Below are 19922 nucleotides of genomic sequence, written 5' to 3'. Positions count from 1 at the left end.
AAGGTGATTCAAAAGATTGCGGCTCAGATTGAGACCGTACTTCTGCTGGCTCCAGATTGACCCCAGAGACTGTGGTAAGCCGATCTTCAGCGACTACTGGTGGACAGTACCCTCAGACTGCCACTCAGGAAGGATCTCTTGAATCAAAGGCGAATATTGCACAACGATTGTCTTATGGTTTGGCCCTTGAGAGGGCTTGGTTGCAGAAACATGGTTATCCCTCAGCAGTGATTTCCACTTTGCTTTGGACTAGGAAGTTTTCTACATCTCTAGCTTATATTAGGGTTTGAAGAGTGACTGGTGTGGTGTGCAAGTTTCTCACCTTCTTAAAGTTGAAATTCCACTGATATTGGAATTTTTGCAAGAAGGTTTGGTTAAATGCTTGGCATGAAGGTGCAGGTAGCCGTTCTCGCTTGCTTTAGGGGGCGGGTCAATGGTAGACTCTTGTCTTCCCATCTGGATGTGTCCACATTCTTGAAGGGAAGCAAGCATTTTCGTCTGGCCTTGTGTTTACTGGTGTCGCTTTGGGACCTTAATCTGCTATTGCGTTTGTTAGCGGGTCCTACTTTTCAGCCCTGTGTGCTCTCTCCTTGTGGCTGCTTACCTTGAAAATGTTTTTTTTCTGCTGGAGATTTGTTCAGCAAGGTGAATTTCCGAGCTACCGTCTCATTCTTGCTGTGAGCCATTTCTGTGCTTGTTTCTGAGGGCGGTATACCTTAGGACTGTACCTTCCTTGTTAACAAAAGTAGTTTTGGAGTTTCATTTGAATCAGTCTATTTCCCTGCCCACTCTGGACACGGATAGAGATGAGCAGGATTATTGTTTGTTGCATGCCTTGGATGTCAAGCAGCATCTGGTGCAGTACTTTGAAAGTTACTCACTCCACGAGGAAGCCAGATCGTCTGTTTGTGCTCCATGTTGGAGTTAAACTAAGGGATCTGGTGATGTGAACAACAATAGCCCATTGGGTGAAGGACGTCCTCACTGCTGCCTATGTGGATGCAGATATACATTACCTAGACAGGTCAAGGCGCATTCCACTAGAACTCAGACAGTCTCATGGGCGAAGATTTGGTTGTTGTCTCCTGTTGAGATTTCCTGAGCAATGACATGGTCATTTTTACATACCTTCTCTAAGCGTTATTGCTTGGCCATTAAGGTTCAGGAGGACGCGGCTTTCATGCGTACAGTGTTAGCGGGACTGCAGGCAGCCTCCACCCTTTGCGGGAGTTGCTTTGATACAGCCCACTGGTGTGGATTGGCCTGCCTGGGGGATGAGGAAGGAGAAATTACTACTTACCTGATAATTTCCTTTCTTCTAAGGAAGGCAGGCCAGTTCACAACCCAGCCTGGGCTACCTACTTGCTTTTAATTCATCCCTTATATGCAGACAATGAAGAGTGTTATTTCTTTTGATTGGTTTGAAGTGAACGAACCAGACCCTAAAATGTAAACTCTTTTGCGGAGCTCAGTGTTTCCCGATTGGTTGGGAGCATGGGTGGTTGACGGTTAATAGTCATGTTCCAGTATAATTAGTTTGTGCAGTTTGGCTTTTCTAGAGATAATGGCAGGCTGATGTCGGGGCAAGGCTATTTGTCAATGACATCAGCGAGTCAGTTTTACTCTGTCTCTATCTGCTGGTGTGGATTGGCCTGCCTTCCTTAGAGAAAAGGAAATTATCAGGTAAGTAGTAATTTCTCTGTCTGACTCATGCTTTCCGGCAGGATGAAAATAGGAAATGTGCATAGAAATTGATCTGGAAGCAGTAATTAACCCTTCAGAAAGCACGAGGATGCCGCTCGTTGCTCTGTTATTTGACTAGCAGATGTTTTTGAGATGCTTTATTACTTCAATCTTCCTTCCAAGAAGTGAAAACTGTTTGCGGTGAATTTGTCTTGTGAACAGTGGGTAGACTGGCTGAGAGCCTAGTGCTAGCTGGTGACACTGGACTGTATACTAAGAACGTCAAGAGTGTAATGTGATCCTTATTTTTGGAAGAGAAGTTCTTGGTTGGTCCTGGTTTTTTGACGTCCTGCTTGCGATACATTGTGGCACCTTATTTATTTATTTTGATTTTTATGTTCCGCTTTTCAGCACTTCAGAGCAGATTACATTCAGGTATCAGATATGTTCCTATCCCCAGATGGCTTACAATCTAATTTTGTACTTGAGGCAATGGAGGTTAAAGTGACTTGCTCAAGATCACAAGGAGTGAATGGGATTTCTCTGGTACTTAGCTCGCTGCGCTAACCACTAGGCTACTCCTCCACACCTGTAGTGCTGGTGACAGCTGGAAGAAACTGGCCTACATATCCCACAGTGCTCTAGGATAGGAGCCTAGCAACCAGGGATGGGAAAATGTTTCCATGGAAAAACAGGGTGACAGTGCAAGCCTGGAACCTGCTGATTCATAAACGAGAGAGCTAATTGTTTGTGAAAGGGAGGGGAAAAAGGCATGCATATTATATTTATTACCTCTTATCGATGTGAGGAAGGAAGGAGGAGATCTTCATGCTTACAGCACTGTACAAGATCACTTACACAATTGGTTTTGATCCAGATATCTTACAGCATAGGTTATACACAAAATTAAGTGACAGCTCAAATTTTCAGAGCGACAGGGTCATTGAATAAGGATTTGTGTGCATAGCTTTTCTAACCAGTTTGCATGGGCTCAATCATGGTACCATAAGATATGTATCTTAACCATTCAGCAGTCTCAAACTCCAGTTCCTAGGGAGTTAGAAACAGATTGGGTTTCAGACTATCCCAGTAAATATTAATGAGATTTACTGTATGTGCATGCAGCAACCCTAATTCAAGTTCAGTTTGTATATTTTTGGCTATCCTGAAGACCTGTTCTGTCCTGAAACATAGGGGAGGGAGAGAATGAGCAAGCATGCGTGTTTGAGATCCTGTGTGTGTGTGTGTGTGTGTGTGTGTGTGTGAGAGAGTGAGATAGCATGTATGTGAATGATTGAGAGCCTGTATATGTGAAAGAGAGTGTGTGTGTGATTGAGAGCTGGGTGAGAGAGAGAGCATGTGAGTATGTGATTGAGAGCATGTGTGAAAGAGAGCGAGAGAGCATGTGTGTCTGTGTATGATTGAGAACTGATTTAGGTGAGGGAGTATGTGATTGAGAGCATGTGTGTCTGTGTGTGATTGAGAGCTGGTTTAGGTGAGAGAGCATGTGAGTATGTGATTGAGAGCATGTGTGTGAGAGAGAGAGCATGTGTGTCTGTATGATTGAGAACTGATTTAGGTGAGGGAGTATGTGATTGAGAGCATGTGTGTCTGTGTGTGATTGAGAGCTGGGTGAGAGAGAGAGCATGTGAGTATGTGATTGAGAGCATGTGTGAAAGAGAGAGAGAGCGCATGTGTGTCTGTGTATGATTGAGAGCTGGTTTAGGTGAGGGAGTATGTGATTGACAGCATGTGTGAAAGAGAGAGAGCATGTGTGTCTGTTTGTGATTGAGAGCTGGTTTAGGTGAGGGAGCATCTGAGTATGTGATTGAGAGCATGTGTGTAAATGAGAGAGAGAGTATGTGTAAATATGTGAATGAGAGTCTGTGTGTGAGAGAAAAAGACAGCATGTATGTGTGTGATTGAAAGCCTGTGTGTGTAAGCGTGAAAAGACAGACAGCATGTGTGTAAATATGTAATTAAGAGCCTATATAAGTGAGAGCCTATATAAGTGAGAGCCTATATAAGTGAGAGCCAGGGTGAGAAGAGAGAGAGGAGAAAGTTGCAAGCAAACCACCCCTCCTCCTGCTAATTCAAAACAATTTCAGGGGACCTGGATATCAAACGTTCCCAGGTATGCAGAGCAAAACATTTTTTGTATCCTTATTATTTTTCATTACTTGGTCTTTGTGTCTGCTATTTTGAAATATTTTATTGGTATCTAGAAATTTTTTATATGAGTTTTTAATTATTGGATATTCCATTCATCAGCTGTTTCGAAATAATCTGTTCTTTTTGTTAGTATGGTTTTACTGCTACTGATTTTATATTTCTTTATTTGTTTTATGAGGATGGGTGATGTTTCTCTGTTTCCTTTGTTACACTGCATACAGAGACTCTGGCTTGTTGCGGTTTCCAGTTCAGTTTTTGTCTCCATGCTTCTAGTTAAGCGTTATGGTCTCTTTATTCTTTGTTAGGTGAGGGTCAGCACGTGATTCAGGTGAGGTTCTCTGCTGGTGTGTAAGTTTCTGTGTAGGGCTCTATAGCAGCCTGGCTTGGTCCATTTTCCTAATAGGAGATGTATCGGTGTCTTAAGGCCTGGTGTAATATTTTCAGTGTTGCCTTTTCTTAGGCAAGGCGGTTACTGTTAAGTGCTGGAAATTGGTGCTGTTTTGGTGTGGGAAGTTTACTATTTATTAGGGATGTACATTCATCTAGGACGAATTAGACAATTTCAACGAACATTTCAATGTTAGTGCGCATTAACCCCTTTAGTGCACGCTAACCCGACATTCGAGGCGGCCGAAAAAAAAAAAAAAGCCCCAAACCGCGGGAAACCGAAAGTTCCCGAGGCGGGCCGATAACAAAGGCCGAACCGAAAGGTTCAGCCAAAGCACATCTCTACTATTTATGCAATTTCTGTTCAGATAGAATTTGTATCTTTTCCTTGTGTCATTCTTAACAATAAAAATAACACTGGACCTTTATTTTTTATTTCTGCCGTGAATTATAATGTGAGCGTGGTCTGTAAGGTGTGTCACGATGGGAAAAAGGTTGAGAACCACTGTTCTAGATTATGGAAAATATACAGAATAGCTGACAATTGAAGTAAGAGTATCTCCAACTAAATGATACAGGAAACTGTTCTCCAGTAATCATTTGGGAGTGCTTGAAAGCAGTTGTTGGGGGGGGTAAGTTAATATCTCATGCCACATTTGTCAAGAAGGAAAGAAAAGCCTCACAGGTACAGATTTTACAAAGAATAGCTACAATGGAATTGAAACACAATAGATGTTTGAATCAGCAGACCCTGGGAAAGCTAGAAGTGGCACGGCATGAGCTGCAAACCTTGGATTTAGCCAAGATAGCATATCATTTGGATTTAGTCAAATAAGATTCTTTTGAGTTTGGTTATAAACCGGGACATTTGTTGACCAGGAGACTAAAAGAAAGGGCTTCCCAGGATCACATTATGAAAATTAAAGATCGAGAGCGGAAGTTCTTATTTGATACCAAGACTATGTCAGCGCGTCACTCAGTTTTATGAGGCGTTATATTCCGATGAAGCGGTGATGGGGGAATCTGAGATAGATACCTGTTTAGAGGGGTTGTCATTGAATGGTGAGATCTTGGGGGAGGGGTGGTGCAGGTGATTAGAGACTTGAAGCCAGGTAGAGCTCCAGGGCTCGATGGATTTACAGCCACATTTTCTAAGATTTTTTGGTCATTTCTTGTTGGTCCTCTGGTGGCTATATTTAATTCCCTTCGATAAGATGGGGCTCTCCCTCCCAATGCAAATACAGCTGGGATTACAGTATTGCCTAAGGGAGGATGTGATGCTGCCCTGTTGGATCCTAGAGACCAGTTTCCCTTATAAATTTGAACCTAAAGGTATTAGCTAAGGTATTGGCTAATAGGCTGGGATTGATTGCTTGATCATAGATACATGGGGCTTTGTACCAGGCAGGTTAGCCTCGGATAATGTACGCAGCGTATTAAATGTGATCTGGTGGGCTCAGAAGCAGAACATACCAGCAATTTTGCTTGCAGTAGATGCAGAAAAGGCATTTGACAGGGTCAACTGGCTGTTTTTATTTCGAGTGTGGGAAAAAATGCAGTTAGGGTCAGGCTTTATTTCTTGGATAAATAAATTGTATGCCAGTCCGAGGGCTTGTATTAAGATTAATGGGGGTATATGGAGTCTTTTGAGGTGAAGAGGGAACTTGTCAGGGGTGTCCATTATCTCCATTGCTTTTCGCATTGGCTTTGGAAACTTTTACGGAACGGATTAAAAGGGAAAAGCATATACGAGGCATCCAACTAGATGAGATTAGATATAAAATTTCCCTCTTTGCTGCTGATCTCTTATTTACGCTGGCAGAGCTGGAAATTTCATTGCAAGTGTTGCTGGGAGAGATGCGGAGATATGGAGTGGTTTCCAGGTTTAAGGTGAATGAGGATAAGTCCGATATTTCGAATATCTCTTCTCCCGTGGAATGTGTGGGTAGGCTGGAAACCCAGCTCCCGTTTTGGATGGTAAAAGGTTGGTTGAAATATTTGGGGGTTTGCATAGGCCCTGAGGGAGGTTAGTTGCTTAATTTGACCTATGGTTCTTTAATTAAAAACATGTATAGCGACCTAGACAGATGGAACAGGTTGGAACCATCATGGATGGGTCAGATAGCGGTCACAAAAATGAATTTCCTGCCAAGATTGTTATGTTTCAGACTTTTGTCATTGCAGTTTCTGATAAATTGTTAAAATCTTGGCAGAGAAAGATCTTTAGCTTCATTTGAAAAGGAGACCACCTCGTGTGGCTAGGGGGGTTCTCTATGCCAAACCTGGCATGGTATTTTGCGGTTTCCTAGTTGAGAGCTATAATTGATTGTCATGGGGCAAGGAGATCAAACTTTGGGTTCAAATAGAACAGAGTTTTGTGAGTAATCTCACTTCGGATATTATGGAAGGGTGGAGATAGAGAGTTAAAAAAATGTGCTGCCTTGTTCTCGAGTGAGTCTAGAAGAATGGAAAAAATGGAAGTCTGTTCTGGTGGGGGGGGGGGGTGGGTGAAACTGTTATCATCGCTCTTCATTCCTCTATCATGAGGAATCTATCACCTGGTGTTACTTACCACCCCTCCTAACCTGGAAATGCAACCCGTTCCTAATCTATGTTCCCATGATGCAAGCCCCCAATCCCCTTGCACATGTATTATATGTACTATAATTAGTTCTTGTCAACCACTCCTCCAAGCTATAATCTAAAAATAAGCAGCCCGTGTATTATATTAAGTAGCACGTTTTAATAATTAGTTACTTGTTAAGCGTTCTAAGTTATACTGTAAAAGTAAGCAGCCCATGTCTTATTTACTGTTCAGTTGTATGTGAACCAATGTGATATCTCGATCGAGTGTCGGCATACAAAAAAAAAATAAAAAAATAAGGAATTTCCGCCTGGTAATGATATAGCAGTGAGTGCGCAGTGGAGAACCTTGGGCGTCACCAGATTAGAGCAAGTCTGGGGGGCTCGGGATGGTTTCATTTTCCAAACTTCAGGGAAAATACTTGGAGAAAGGGATGGGTACCCGTTTTCATCAACTAGAACAGTCATGTTGGAACTTAAAAAGGGTAAGACTATATTTGAAGGCCTGTGATCAGGCAGATAAAATATGGAGGCCCATTTCAAAATTTTATGCATTATTAAATGCAAAATTAAAAATTAAACTGTCCCATGTCAGATCTTGGGATCTCCTTAGAGGAGGATGTTTAAGAACAATGATTTTTAGCTACAAAAGAGTTTCATTTCCATGAAGATAATGGAAAATAGTTTTAACGTTCTATATAGCTGGTACCTGACACCAGCTGGGTTAAATAGAATGAGTCCAGGAGTAGAGGAGGAATATTTGCGGGGATGTGGGCAGAGGGGGTCCTTTATACATATGTGGTGGAATTGCCCTGAGATGGAAAAAATGTGGAATCGGGTTGGTCAATTATATAATATCATTACAGGGATTTCAGTGACAGAAGATCCAAAGTTATTTTTATTGGGAATACCCGATGAAGTTTCACACAAGGGATTAATGCAGTTATTGCTGTCTGCAAATGGCGGAATTCTGAAGTACCCTGTCTTGCTACTATTTGTCAAAAGAAAAGAATATGTGGCTCAAAAAATGATGAAACACTGTTCAATACATGAGTCCCCAATTTTATTTAGTTCCAGGCAGCGGAAGAAACCTTTTCAAAAATACAATACACCTATTAATCAAGGAACCCCGACACGGCCGTGTTTTGCACCCAAGCTGCATCAGGGGGAGCAGTAGACGCTCATAGTCTTAAATAATCTCATGGAAGGGGAGGGGAGAGACGACCCCCAGCCAAATTCAAAACAATATAAACCGAACCATCCGTTAAAGAGGCGAGAACCGCCGTGTCGTTCAAGATAGAGGGCTGAGAAATCTTTACAATGAAAGCTCTATTTTTATAGAGCAGGAATCAAGAATTTCCAGAGCAGGAATCGAAATGTTTTCAGTCGGGATGAGGGTGATATGGTCATTTTATGCCGATAAAGGATTCAAAAAGATTTAGTTAAAAAAGAATATCAATAACGTGTCGCTGTAACGCATGAGCCGCATTTTTGCTGTGCTTTCCTACTATTTGTGCCAGGCTAGATAGGCCTAGTCGTTTGAGGAGACTTATGGCCGTTAAACATGGTTGTTGTCCCGATTTGACAAGATATGGGAGCCCTATTCACAATGGAGGAAAGCTAAGCAGGATCTCAAAGAATAAGGGCTATCTGAGGTTATTTTAGTTTGACGTCAGTTCTTTCTTTCTTAATCTGGAGTTATTCATTCGCATACGATTTCATGTCTTCTTATATTCATACTATCACTTACTCAGGCGAAGGCCATTTCAGGGTCTTGCGCTTTGGGTTTTTGTTTTCTTGTGTGTCATTTATATTTCTGGGGAGGAGGAAGATGGGGGGATTATATGTTATATTGTCTGCCTAAGCTCGTGTCTGTAGTCGCAATGCTTTGATATTATTGTATGGTTACTGTTAAGCAGCAGTTTTAGCTGCAGTTGTATTGCTGTTCACTGTTTATGGCTGATGTTGAAAATTTGTTAATAAAATTAAATGGAAAAAAAATAATTTAGCTGGATATAAAAAAGGCGATCTGGGGGTGTCCTGGGATGTTATCTGGCTAACATAAGCCAATTTTCAGTTTTAAACAGCCAAGGCCCTTATTTACTAAGCTTTTTTTCCACAGACACAAAATGGGAGAAAATGTTTAGTAAATAGACCCCTTAGTTATCCAGACTAGACTTCAGAACAGGTATAAAGTTATCTGGCTTTGTGTGGCCAGATATCTTCAAAGATATCCACTCAAGTGAAACTGTTAAATTTAAAAAAAAGAAAAAAGTGCCTTACCGATTTCCATCCCCCTTCCCAATATGTCATAAATGGTCTTGCCAGGCCATGCACCCCCCACTGCCCCAGATCCCTCCAGTGTAGATGCGAGGCTGTGGTGCCACATAAGACCGGGCAACATTAAAACATAACCAGTTTTATTCACACATAGCCGATTAGCTACCTATAGCTGGATAACGTTGGGCGCGTTTATCCCACTGAACATTTGGGACAAGTGTGCCGGCTAAATTGTCCGCTCCCCAGTTTACTGACTATGTCTTCCCCCCCTAGTCAGTCTGCACTCCGTAAACAGGAGGAAACCGTATGGGAGTTTGGAAAGGGTGCAAGTTAGGAAGGCACAGTCTTGGAGTCATGAACTCTATGGAAGATGCTCTTCAGCTGTGGTCCTTGAGGGCCACAAACAGATCTCGGTTTCCGGGCCACCAAATGAAGCAGATTAGCCCAGTTTCTTTGTCCAAATGCATGTATATGTGTGGTATAAATGCGCCTTCTGGATGTTCTGAAAACTAGGCCTGCTTGTGGCACTAAAGAGCCCTTTTTTGTGGAAGGCAAACGTTCACATTGCCTTTTGTTAGGGGAGGGAAATGATATAGATGGAGGGAATTTGGCTGGTGGGAAGTAGGTGATTCTTAAGAGGTGTGTGCATATAGAGAGAGAGATTGTACCTCTACAGTTTTTTACTTCTTGTATATCTTTCCTTATCCTGCAGCTGTCATACGTGATGGCTGGCTACAGCTACTTCGTCTGCCCCGTGGAGTTTAACAACGACACCAACCGTTTCACGGTGGACTGCGAACCTTCGGAGCTCTTCCAGCTGCAGGAATACCACATCCCTGGTGTGATCCAGTCGGTCTGTGGCTGGGTAGGGTGCCAGGATGGGGACATGTCTGGGCATAGACAGTAGAGCTGGCTAAGGCGACACCCCCTCGTTGCCCTGTCTGCTGAACGGGGAGAGCATGGGAGGCTGGATGAGGTGGGGAGTCCCATCCAGCCCTGCTCTGTGACTCTTGTTAGAAGTGGGGCTCTCCAGAAAGTGACATGGTTTTCAGCATGTTGGTGCAATTTTTCTTTCTCACTTTAAGGTATTTGGGAGGTAAAATTCAGCACCATGCTAGCCTACAGCTTCTGTTTCAGCTGAGCAGGGTTAGCGGGGTCAGGTGACATGGGTGACTGGGCAGCGAATGGCTGAAGCAGGGGCGCAGATCATCGAGGATCGCAGCCCTGTCTAGTTTTGGGGGTACAACACAATGAATATTCATGAGAAATCTTTGGCCTAGCAACCAGGTTAATTTGCATGTTTGTTTTGCGTGGTGCTTGAAGATCGGCATTATGTGTCAGAGGAACCAATCATTTTTTTCCAACTGTCAATCGTTTTATTTTATTCTTCCTCTACAGAAGACTGTTCAGATGTATCCTTTCCAGATCCACAGCATTGCGCTCTCCACTTTTGCTTCCCTCATCGGCCCCTTCGGAGGATTTTTTGCTAGTGGATTTAAGAGGGCCTTCAAAATCAAGGTAAGAGCATCTTTCCACCTGGAATGCTGTTAGAAACCGCTCAGCAAAAGCAGGAAACTAGGCAACCTCAGGAAGGAAATGACTTAGCCAATTGCTCTTCTTAAAGCCATTACCGAGTGCTACATTACCGAAGATTTCCAGTCTTTGAATGTTGTTTGAGTTATGTGCTCCATGTTTGGCGCATGGTAGCCTGGCACAGCCAATGCCATGGGTAGTGCCACCCATGGAGATCTCATGGTTTCTGTAGCTGACCCAAGGATTCCCACGGCTTTGGAAGCAGAAGAGTGCCGTGTCTCGAGAAAGATTTCTTTCTTGGAGTATGAACGGTTGATACAGATGGCATTTCCTTCTCTAACCCGGTGCTTCCCACCTTGATCCTGGAGGCACACCTAACCACTCTGGGTTTTCTGGATAGCCACAATAAATATGCCTGAGAGAGATCTGCATACACTGCAGCTATCCAGAAAACCAGCCCACCTAGGTGTGCTTCCAAGACCGGGCTGGGAGCCTCTGCTTGGGTTGCAGTTTGTGGAATTGGATGTGGATGTTCTGTCATTCGACTAACTGAATTAAATTGCATACATTGCACAGCCCTGTTCAAACAGCACTCAGCAATCCAGTATGTTTGCTTCCACATTGAGAGAAGATTAGTGCGAAACGGTGGATTGCTGGGGGGAGGGCTGCACTGGCTAGCTCAGCCAAAGGAGCTGTGGTTTTAGTTTGGTGGTCGAGTTCCAACACGTTGCAGTTTGCTGGTTGGGAAAGTCTATGAAGTGGTTCAGTGAGCGTCCAGCCATCAAATCTAGGGAGCAGAATGCCCTTAAATGTATATATTTTGGCTTTACTGCAGCTCATGCTTCTATTATTGGTAGCTCAAAGCAAGTTGCATTCCGGTACTGTAGCTATTTCTTTGTCTTACAATCTAAGTTTGTACTTGAGGCGGTGAAGGGTGATGTGACTTGCCCGAGATCACAGGGAGCATTGGCAGAATTTCAGCCCTGGCTTCTCTGGCTCTCAGCCTGCTGCTCCTCCACTCCGTACCATTTTCTGATGCAAGGATGAGTGAAATCACCATGCAGTGTTTGCGTACCCCGCTGTTTATTTATGGCAACAGTGGTGAGCCCAGAAATCAGACCTTTCCATGGTGACATTTTCTTCTAACTCACTTTATTAGTGGCTTCCCGAGTGCATTAAAAGAAAAAAAAAAAAGTGAGTTGATTCCGGTACAAGCATCTTGGGTTTTTGCTACTGGTTTAGCTGTAACTTGTGCCCTGTGGGATTTTTTTGAGAGGACGTGGAGGGCAGTGGGTGGGAAACTCTCTCCTAGTCAGACTTTACAAACCTGTATGCAGACTGAAGTTTGAAGATCCTGAAAAGCATTTCTTTGTTTCAATAGGATTTTGCCAACACAATCCCAGGCCATGGTGGTATTATGGATCGCTTTGACTGCCAGTATTTGATGGCTACCTTCGTGAATGTGTACATTGCTAGCTTTATCAGGTAAGCTGCCCCCCCTCCCCCTCCCTTGTAGGACACCTGCCACCCATTTTTCATGCACACAGGGGTCAAATCCCAGAGGAATGGCACATGGTCAGACATGGAAACCATGACTTGCTGGGGGAGCATTACCGTATTTTCGCGTGTATAGGCCGCACACGAGTATAAGCCGCACCCATGTATAAGCCGCGGAAATTCGGTGTTTACGTAAGCAAGTTGTTGTATAGGCCGCGCCCATACATTGGCCGCACCCATGTATACCGGTACTATGCCTAAACGTCATTCGTACACGGCAGATTTTAAACTGTCAGCAATAGAATACGCAAAAACACACGGAAATTGAGAAGCGGGTCGTCAATTTTCTGTGAACGAAAAGTGTATTCGAATGTGGAGAAAAGAAGAAGCCGAACTGGAAAAGATAAATCCAAAGAAGCATGCCCGTCGAGGTAAGCCTGCCAAATGGCCAGTTCTTGAAGCCAATCTAAGAGAATGGGTGCTTGCACAGGGGGATAGCAACAGGGTAGTTTCTACCATTAGCATTAAACATAAGGCTAAAGCATTGGCTGCTGAACTGAAAATAGGTGATTTCTCTGGAGGAGTGAATTGGGTGTACAAATTCATGCGTAGGAACGAGTTGTCAGTAAGGTCTAGGACCACTGTAGGTCAAAAGCTGTGCAAGAACTAAGTACAAGTTTTCGTGATTTTGTGCGGAAAGAGTGTATCGAGGGTAATTTAGGGCCCAGTAATATAGTAAACATGGATGAGATACCGATGTGGTTTGATATTCCTGCTACTCGAACGGTTGCTCCACGTGGCACTAAAACGGTACCCATTACAACGACATGAACGCACCAGTTTCACTGTGGTTTTGGCTTGCACTGCCGATGGCAAGAAATTAAAGCCAATGGTTATTTAAGTCCATAACTATGCCGTGGGAAAAATTTCCTAAGGGTCTAAGCGTCATATGCAATAAAAAGGGCTGGATGAATGAAGACGTTATGATGCAGTGGACGGAGCAGTGCTTTCGCGCACGGCCTGGCGCGTTCTTTTCACCCAAATCTCTTTTGATCTTTGACACAATGGCTGTGCCATAAGCAGGAATCTGTTCAGAAAGCACTAAATAAAGCAGGCGCTCATATTGCAGTAATTCCGGGAGGTTTAACTTGCAAATGACAACCTTTGGATATTGCGGTTAATTACCCTTTTAAGTGCCTGGTGCGGAAGGAATGGGAGAAGTGGATGTCAGATGGGGGTGCACTCATTCACTCCTTCGGGGAAGCAGCGGCGAGCTACCTATTCAGAAGTGTGCTTATGGGTTCTGAGGTCTTGGGAGGCTGTAAAGTCAACGACAATAATTAATGGCCTCAAGAAGGCAGGCTTACTGGAGAGCACGGATGGCGCTAATTGATCTGCTTCGGAATCAGCTTCAGACGATGACAGCGAATTTAACGACGAAGAAGCAGAAGCCTTTGCAGCTGAACACTTTGAGTCTGATTGCTTGACAGACTTTGAGGGATTTTCATCATATGACGAGGTATAGTGTAAATATCATAAAACATTAAAATATTATACATCTTCCGTACTTTAATTTTGGACTCTCTTCCGGAAAATATTTTTTCCTTTTGAGTCTTATGTCATTGTATTAATAGTTTACATAGATATTACATTACCGGTACCTTAGTATGGTGGTAAAAAAAGAAAGAAATTACAATAACAACCACCAGCTATGTCTTCCTGTTATCATCTGTTGTGTAATTTGTTAATAAATAAAGGTTTTTCTTCTTCCTAGGGACTAAATGAGCAAAACAGCTCTACAACTGTAAATACCGGTACTCCGGAATCGCCAAACTGGATATGAACTGTATACATACGAGAAAAGGACAAAATATTTGGCAACGAATCATTGTCTGGCAGTATATTGACTTATTGTGTTGGCTACCTGAGATTACACTGCTGCCTATAACAAACTGAGATTCTTATTTCCTCGTTAATATATAGACTGAAGTTTACATGTTTTTGCCGAATTCTTTGTGTTTTTATGTGTAACTGATTCCAAATTGAAATACAGATTTAGATAAGCCGCAACCCACTCTTCAAAAATGTAAAATCGTGTATAAGCTTCGGCCTATACACGCGAAAATACGGTACTCATCGAGAACGAGAGTGTTTATCTTTCTGTTGAATTTTGCTAATGTCACTACCCCAGAAATAACACTAGCATTCTATTCTCTTAGTAGAATAATTAATTTGCATTTCATTATTCACAAGTTGTGAGCCTTTCTATAATGGACCAGTGGAAGAATTCCATTGTTCGGTCTTTGTTGAGTGTGAGTTGGTTTTTTTTTTTTTTTTCTTCAGGCCAAGCTTACCGGGTGACCCTAGTAACAGTTCTCTGTTTTTTTTTCTTTTTCTTTTTGGTTCTTTTTTTAGGGGTCCCAACCCAAGCAAGTTGATCCAGCAACTTCTCACACTGCGACCAGACCAGCAGCTTCACATATTCAACACATTAAAGGCACACCTGGTTGACAAGGGGATACTGTCGGCCTTCTCCGAGGAGGCCTGAAAACTCAGGTCACAGGACCTCTACCATGGACAAGGACATCTGCGCTGAGATGACAAGCCTACCATTTCACCGCCTTTTCTTTGTAAACGTGCATTTTGTGTCTCTTTTCTATTTTTACACACTCGCATATATATATATATATATATATATATATATTTATGAAACCTTAGATTTCTTACAGAAGGTCTGATTTGGTTCTGAGTAGGTCGCACAGCCGAAAGAGGGAACGAACTGTTGCCATCAGAAGTTGGCAGTTCCCTCTCCCGTTGGCGGGATGATATGCTCAGTTTGCTCAGTTTTTTTTTTTGAAGACTGTCTCATCAGGCATGGACACAGTTGACACATTTCATTTTATAGTAGAAAAATAATTCTTGTTGTTCCCTCCCTCCCACAGTGGTGGTGACCTTGAGAAACAGTATTAACCCCTCTTTCTGAGTTATCATCGGTCTCTCTCGCCTTCCTTTAGGTTAATGATTTTCCACCATACGTCTTTTTGTCAGTCCATAGTAATCATGTTATAGTCATTAAATCTTGTAGATACAAGTCTGTATACACCTATATAAATATGTTTTAGTTTGAATAGGAAAATACATGGTCAAGTGTAGATCGACTAGGAAACCAGCCATATGTTCCAGCAAAGCACCCCCTACACTCTCGGAACCCTGCAGGCCTTTCCATATCTTGCACAAACTCCCCTGCGTGAAAACTGATCAAGTACAGGACTTAGATATGTGAATAGCTTTTATTGCTTGTTAAAGAACTATTCTTATCATTGATGTTAGTTTTAATGCCACATGTGATGAAGGAGAGCAAATAGGAAAGAGAAGATATTGAAAGCTAGGGTGTAAAGCTATTGAAATCTAATTAAAAGAATTATGGGGTTTTTTTTAAAAAAAGAGAGAGCCCCAAACACCGCAAGCTGTCCTATGTTCACATTTGGCAGGGTAATTTCGGAGTGTAGAATTTTAGCATGGAATATTATTTATAGAGAGAATATAAAATGTTCTGCAGTAATATTTTAATTGAATGATGCAGATCAATCTAATTTCTGACTCCCCACCCACCCCCTGCACCTCCTGAGGTCGGGATGAAGTCTGTAACTGAGAGAGGTGGGGAAGGGGCCTTTCCCAGCTGGATTTTCAGAGATGACTTCGTGTTTGTGGGTTTAACTCTGTGGAATCCATTCCAGCTATGTCCAAGGAAGCAGATCCTGCAGCAATCGGACATGAAGCCAGAAACAGGGCAGTTTTTTGTTTTTTTTTCATAGGGATGGGGGGAGGTGTTTGATATATTTTTAGTTTTCCACCCGAGACTGCTGGATGTTGTCCTTGATGTTGGGGGGGGGGGGGGGGGTGGATGGGACATTTGACACTGCTATAAGTATTGGGACCTTAATTGGTTTGCCATGCATGACTGTCTTTTTCTGCATGTTTATGGGATGTTGTGGTTGTGCTGAAGTTGCTGGAAGAGAGAAGTAACTGTGAACAGAGAGAAGTGGTGGGGGAGAGGGGCCAGTACCCATAAAGCTTTTGGGAAAGGGGACATGGGGGGAGCCAGGAAAGGTTTTGGAATGCTTTGAGACTCAGTTGAACCTGGGCTGAAAGGAAAAAGACGAGATTTGACATTTGAAAACTAGGCGACGCGCAACTTTCACAAAATGCTCAGCAATTCAATTAGGCGCCTATTGTTTTGGCTGAAAATTCAGCTGATTATAGGCTTCTGAAACGTAAGGCTCTAAATTTAGGCCTACAATTTCTTCAGTTAGATTCAGGCATCTAAACTAGGTTCCTAGTCCTGAAAATCAGAGCCGGGCACCGAACCCTTTCCCCATCCCTCTAGCAGACCACGTTTTAGGTGCCTAATTGCTTTCAAAATTGATGCTTATGGACCTAGCAGCACATTGGGATCCCTCTTGGGAAGGATGGCTAAGCAAGGGAGCATGCTGGTTAAGTTTTTCGGTAGAAGTGGTTTAAGCACCAGGACTTCTAAAATTTGATTTCTGCCATCGCCTTTCGTGCCAGTGTTTGCAGCATGGACAGTAAACAGAATCGGTGATCATTGGGAAATGGGACATAGGTAATCCTGAGCTGACGTGTGACCCACAGTTGGCCTAGCAGTACAGGCTGACACTGCCACAATGACTGTCTGTTTACACGGTTCGGAGGCAGCACTCGCGGGACCCAGCTCAGAAATGTTAGCAAAGGGAAAGGCAACAGAAACTGCCATCCCTGTGAAGAAAATGCAGTCACTTTAAAACAAGCAAAACAAGTGGCTCCAAATCCAGTTGTGCACTTGGGTGAGACAGGGCAGTAGTGGTAGGTATAGATGTTTTCATGGGAAGTGGAGAAGGGACCAAAGGACATTGCCACTTAACACACAGCAGAAGAGCACATTGTTGGCCAGCAGAAATATGGCTCATCTCTCTGCCGACATTATGCCCTTTCCTGCTTCTCCAGGACGGTAGCATTGGAATAAAAAAGGCCTAAGAGTATTAATTTAAGTAAGATCATGCACCAGTGCTTTTCACCCCAGCAGAATTCCACTGGACTGTACAATTATAATGCAGGCATCCATTTTACAGTGCCCGAGTGCTTGAGCGCTTCCAAAGAGGAAAACGGAGGAACTGAGTATTTCCCATTCATACGGGCCGATGCAGTATGGTGCGCTCGACCGAGCGCGCACCGTTAGCCCCCATTTGGCCGCGCGTTTTCGACGCGCTATTTTTACCCCTTATACAGTAAAGGGTAATGGTACGTGGAAAAAGCGCAGCCAACCCCCCTCCCCCCCCAAAACTAATAGCGCCCGCAACATGCAAATGCATGTTGATGAGCCTATTAGTCCCGCGTGATCCAGAAAGCCGCACATTTTAATCTCAAATTAATTCCTGGCAAAGGCAGGCGTTAATTTCGGCCGGCACCGGGAAAGTGTACAGAAAAGCAGAAAAAACTGCTTTTCTGTACATCCTCTGACTTAATATCATAGCGATATTAAATCAGAGGCCTCAAAAATTAAAAAAAATATCTGCCCGCGGCCCGCAGGTTGGAAAACGGACACTCAATTTTGCCGGCGTCTGTTTTCCGAACCTGTGGCTGTCAGCGAATTCGACAACAGACGCCGGTAAAATTAAGCATCGACTGTCAAACCCGCTGACAGCCGCCGCTTCTGCCAATAAGGAGGTGCTAGGGAGGTGCTAGTGTCCCTCGCGCCTCCTTATTACCGCGGGCCCTCATTTGAATACGAAATTGCCAGCCCAGGAGACTGGCCTGGGCGCGTGTCGGGAGAGTGGGTGCTCGCCTTGGAGTGCCGGCTCTCCCGCGCATTTTACTGTATTGGCCCGATAGTTGGGTAAACTGAAGGCATCATGGATAATATAATTTTTTTTTTTACCATGTTCTTCTGTATTGTGATCTAGTGGGTAGAAGCCTGACTTAGGTGCCTGATGCATAAATGGATTTTTCCCATTTTGTCTCTATCGGAAAAATGCCTCCTACATCTGACCCAGGTTAATCCTGGTAGTGTGCAATTGGAAGGTCTCTGTCCCTGGTTTGGCATGGATTGAGAGGACAATTTCTTAATTGTCTGCTTGTGTAACCATATATTTAAAAAAAACAAACTACACACACATCAGTACTAAACCATGACTTGAACAAGTTATTAGTAGCTGCTTGTGGGTGAAGAGATATGACTGTAATGTTCATTCTCTGATTATGACATCTCAGAATTGTTGCACATAATAGGCCTGGTAACCGTACTTTGTCTGCTCATTGGAGAACATTTTTTTTTGTACAACCAAGTTAATATCTGAGCAATAGGAAGCAAAAATTAACTGGTGAAATAATTGACCTTTCCTTTTTTTTATCCCCTACAAAAATACTCCTTGATATTTGGTTAATGTCAGTGCCCAACCTCATTAGCAGATGGGTCCACTGGTGTATGCTTGGACATGAACACCGTACTGAACTACCCAGAGTACCCAAACTGTACCCCAAGGCATATTGTACCCGTTAGAGGTATACATGCAGCCAACTCTGGGATGGATGGCATGGTCTGACCAGTGCATGTCTTGTACCCAGCCTGCAGTTATTTAAAACTGGGAAAAGTATGCCTCGTCTCCATTTGGTGTTTCCCAGACTTTGACGCTGGACCTGCAATGGCTCCCACATGGCTTGTAAGCTTGTTAAGAGTTTGAGCCCAGCAACCCACCCCTATGATTAGTCCCAGTAGCCAAGAAAATGAAAGTACTAAAACAGGACAGTAGGGAAATAGAGCACCTGCAGCATTAATGCTTCAAAAGCCCTCATCATTTGACTGGATTCTTTCCTGCCGGCGATGGTTCCCGCGTAAGAATTATTGAAACTTTCTATCCGTAAATGTTTGAGAGCATGCAGGTCCATTCTTCCGAGGGATAGCATCGCAGGGATTTCTTCTGTTGCTCCACTAGAAGGTATTGGAGTCCACAAGAGATCCAGATTTTCTCGCCATGGTTTCTAAAGCTCTGCGCTATATGTTTCAGCTCTGGATTTTGTAGTTTTGGGATAGGTCCCTGGGATTTTGTTGATCCTAAATGGAATAAGTAAGGGAAGTAGATGTGTTCATTTTCTTTCATGCTGGGGCCCCCATGTCATATTCTTCCTTTGTTTTGGTGTTTTGTGTGGTAATGAAATGAGCCATTAATGTAGTTTAGTTTACAGATTAATTTCGTGTTCTGGAATTGCAGTGCTCGTTGCAAACACTGGAGGGTGTACAGTTTACTTTTTCCTTATTTACACATGCTGTGAATCCAATAACACTGAACTGCATTTTAAGTATTTTTATGCTTTTCTTTTGCTTTTTAAACTCTATTCTTTTTTACATATTTTTCAGATACCCCAACTCCCCCAGTAATGACAATATACATTTTTAAGTGTTGAAAATGCATGTTGGGCACCAGAAAAGGCCCTGTGGCCCACGCCAGTGTTTGAGATGTGGTCGTACTGTATAATCTTCAGAGGCAATAAACGAGTAGTAGTGATCTGTTGGAGAACAGCTTGGATGGCAGCCGCTTTTCTGTTCTGTATTCTTCCCAGCAGTCTGGACCTCATGGGGTGATGTCCTTTGTCACTGCAGGGAATCACCAACGAAACCGAGCTCCAAGTGAACTTCTTGTTGTTCATGTGACCTGGCTGGACCACTTCTGCTCTCCTCCAGTGCTCTCTTGCAGGGTCAAAATGTGTTTTCTCCTTTAACAGCAGCCGATCTG

General features: G+C 43.3%; 1 protein-coding gene across 3 annotated transcripts in view; it reads left to right on the top strand.

Annotated features, from left to right (window-relative positions):
- The window catches only part of CDS2 (CDP-diacylglycerol synthase 2), a 67383-nt gene extending 49933 nt beyond the window's left edge, over nucleotides 1–17450 (top strand). For 2 of the 3 annotated variants that reach the window (XM_029604049.1, XM_029604046.1), the window contains exons 10-13: nucleotides 9818–9970; nucleotides 10504–10623; nucleotides 12020–12123; nucleotides 14551–17450. In XM_029604049.1, the coding sequence (XP_029459909.1) occupies nucleotides 9818–9970; nucleotides 10504–10623; nucleotides 12020–12123; nucleotides 14551–14683 (510 nt within the window). In that variant the 3' untranslated portion in view covers nucleotides 14684–17450. Of the gene's footprint in view, nucleotides 1–9817; nucleotides 9971–10503; nucleotides 10624–12019; nucleotides 12124–13909; nucleotides 14206–14550 lie in introns of those variants that run through there. The other variant, XM_029604050.1, reaches the window with a different exon arrangement.
- The last annotated feature ends 2472 nt before the right edge of the window (nucleotides 17451–19922 follow it).

This window comes from Rhinatrema bivittatum, chromosome 5 (assembly GCF_901001135.1).
Source record: "Rhinatrema bivittatum chromosome 5, aRhiBiv1.1, whole genome shotgun sequence".
NCBI classification, from domain to species: Eukaryota; Metazoa; Chordata; class Amphibia; order Gymnophiona; family Rhinatrematidae; genus Rhinatrema; species Rhinatrema bivittatum.
Note: the sequence above shows the minus strand (reverse complement) of the source record. Positions and strands in the feature narration are given on the sequence as shown.